Here is a 2,323-nt window from a genome sequence, read left to right as displayed (position 1 = left end):
TGATTACCAGTATATCCTAATTTTGTCTCGTGCATGAAGAAGAACCCATAATTCTTTTCTTTTTAATAAAAAATTAAACACCCAAATACGCTCTAGTTCGTAGAAGATGCAAGAAGAGCCAGAGCCCAGAAGTCAACATCACCAAAAAGAAGAAAAAAAGAGACTCCTATTTTGAAGCAAGGCTTTTCTTTATTTGGTTTAGTATTTTGACCACTCTATTTAATTTCTTCACTCATGTTTCATCTCACGTCAAATTTAAGTGTAGCAATACTCAATTACTCCTCGCTACATATATATATATATATATATATATATATATATATATATATATATCAATGTTATAATTCTTTTACACAAACACCTAATTTCACGTCAATTCCAATACCAAATTAAAGCCTTTCAAGTTTTTCCTATAAATGAAGCCACTCCAATTTCTCTCAGCATCGTCAAATTAATTAAAGAGAAATATTAACAAGTCTTCTTCTCCTTGAGCTTGTGGTCCTTCCTTATTTTTAAAAACAAATACACTAGAACTCATCACCATATTATGGCTGCCTTTGGAATTAATAAGATATTTCAAAGTATGGTGACAACGATGTTGTTTTTGTTAGCCATTAGCATAGGCAGATATTGTTTTGCAGCAGATGAGGACATGCTCCAAGATGTTTGTGTTGCTGATCTCAACTCAAGTAATATTGGATCCCCCTTTTTATGACAAAATTATCGTTTCTTCTTTTTTTTTCTTCCTTCAAATGAAGATTTCTTCTTGCTGTTCTTCTTTTCGGTTGTGTAGTATGACGGGAGTCATTTTTTCTAAAAATAATTTTTGAAAAAAGAATTATTACACCGTTAACGTAAATTTAATTTGTAAAAGCGTAGTATTACTTATTATTTTTACCAGATTTCTAATCACCCTTATCAAGAAAATTATGATTATGATTATGTTATACATTAGCAGCTAGCGCTAATTGTGCATGAAACAGTGGTGAAGGTGAACGGATTCCCTTGCAAGAAGAATTTCACGGCGGCAGATTTCTCGTCGTTGGCCATTTCAAAGCCTGGAGCCACAAACAACACATTTGGTTCGGTAGTAACAGCCGCAAATGTTGAGAAAGTTCCTGGGCTTAACACACTTGGTGTATCCCTCTCTCGAATTGACTATGCCCCTGGTGGTATTAACCCACCCCACACCCACCCACGTGCCTCTGAAATGGTCTTTGTTTTGGAAGGTGAATTGAAAGTTGGCTTCATTACTACTGCCAATGTACTCGTCTCAAAGCAAATTACAAAGGGCGAAGTTTTTGTTTTTCCTAGAGGACTTGTCCATTTTCAGAAGAATAATGGCAAAGTTCCAGCAGCTGTTATTTCTGCTTTCAATAGCCAGTTTCCTGGGACTCAGTCAATAGCAGCCACTTTGTTTGCTGCTTCACCAACTGTGCCAGATGATATCTTGGCTCAGACATTCCAAATTAATACTGAGGATGTTCAGCAGATCAAGTCAAAGTTTGCACCTGCCAAGAAATTTTAGAATTTAGAATATATATAATAGTGGAGTAAGACATGGATTTTCATTGAGAACCTGTTAATAATTGTCAATGAGTGTGTAGGTTATTAATGTTGGATGCGCGCTCCAAAATAACTTTTGCAACTTTTGGTTTTGCAAATATCAAACACTATGTTACTCTTGCTTTCTCATTTTAATTTTATACTGTTGATTGTTGGATTTTTGCTATATACATGCGAAGAAATTAAACTATGCAAAATGCTGCATAAATTATTTTTCATATGAAATTATGAGATCCTAGGTGTAATTTCATGTCGATCGGAAAGCATGCATGCTGTTTATAGAGTGTCATTTTTCATTAAAAGGTCTAATAAAAATTCAAAAAGATATATGTAGAAAATGTTAAGCTTTTTGATCTCTCCCAGATGGGAGCTACCGGGTTTGGCGCTGGGTGAGGAAAACTAACACAATTTCTAGGGTTTTAATTATACTATAAAGAGAGAAAAAAGTCAATCATGTTTCGTTTTCATAATTGAGCCCCGAATAATATTAGGATGGCCAGGAGCCTTTATTCTTGCAGATCGTATAAAAGAGATACTAAATATAGTGAGGTCTTAGGTAAGTTTTATAAGGCTCTACTCGATGATGAATTTTATGTTAATGAACATCCAACTAGCACCAATATTTCTGTTAGGATCGGGAACCCGGGTAGTACGGAATTTAGCAAAACAACGGTATAATGACAATAACAAAGACAATGAAAGTTGATAACAACGACAATTAAAGTAGATAAAGAAGACACAAATTTAACGTGGTTCG

The 2,323-nt window shown here is 34.5% G+C and overlaps 1 protein-coding gene across 1 annotated transcript; it reads left to right on the top strand.

Moving 5' to 3' along the window:
- Positions 1–360: 360 nt before the first annotated feature.
- LOC142161802 (nectarin-1-like) lies at positions 361–1,664 on the top strand. The gene is made up of 2 exons (XM_075221746.1): positions 361–689; positions 984–1,664. The coding sequence occupies exons 1-2, from the start codon at positions 548–550 to the stop codon at positions 1,526–1,528; spliced, it is 687 nt and encodes a 228-aa protein (XP_075077847.1). The 5' UTR covers positions 361–547; the 3' UTR covers positions 1,529–1,664.
- Positions 1,665–2,323: the final 659 nt, after the last annotated feature.

Source organism: Nicotiana tabacum, chromosome 9, assembly GCF_000715075.1.
Source record: "Nicotiana tabacum cultivar K326 chromosome 9, ASM71507v2, whole genome shotgun sequence".
Lineage (NCBI taxonomy): Eukaryota > Viridiplantae > Streptophyta > Magnoliopsida > Solanales > Solanaceae > Nicotiana > Nicotiana tabacum.
This window is presented reverse-complemented; position numbering and strand designations above follow the sequence as displayed.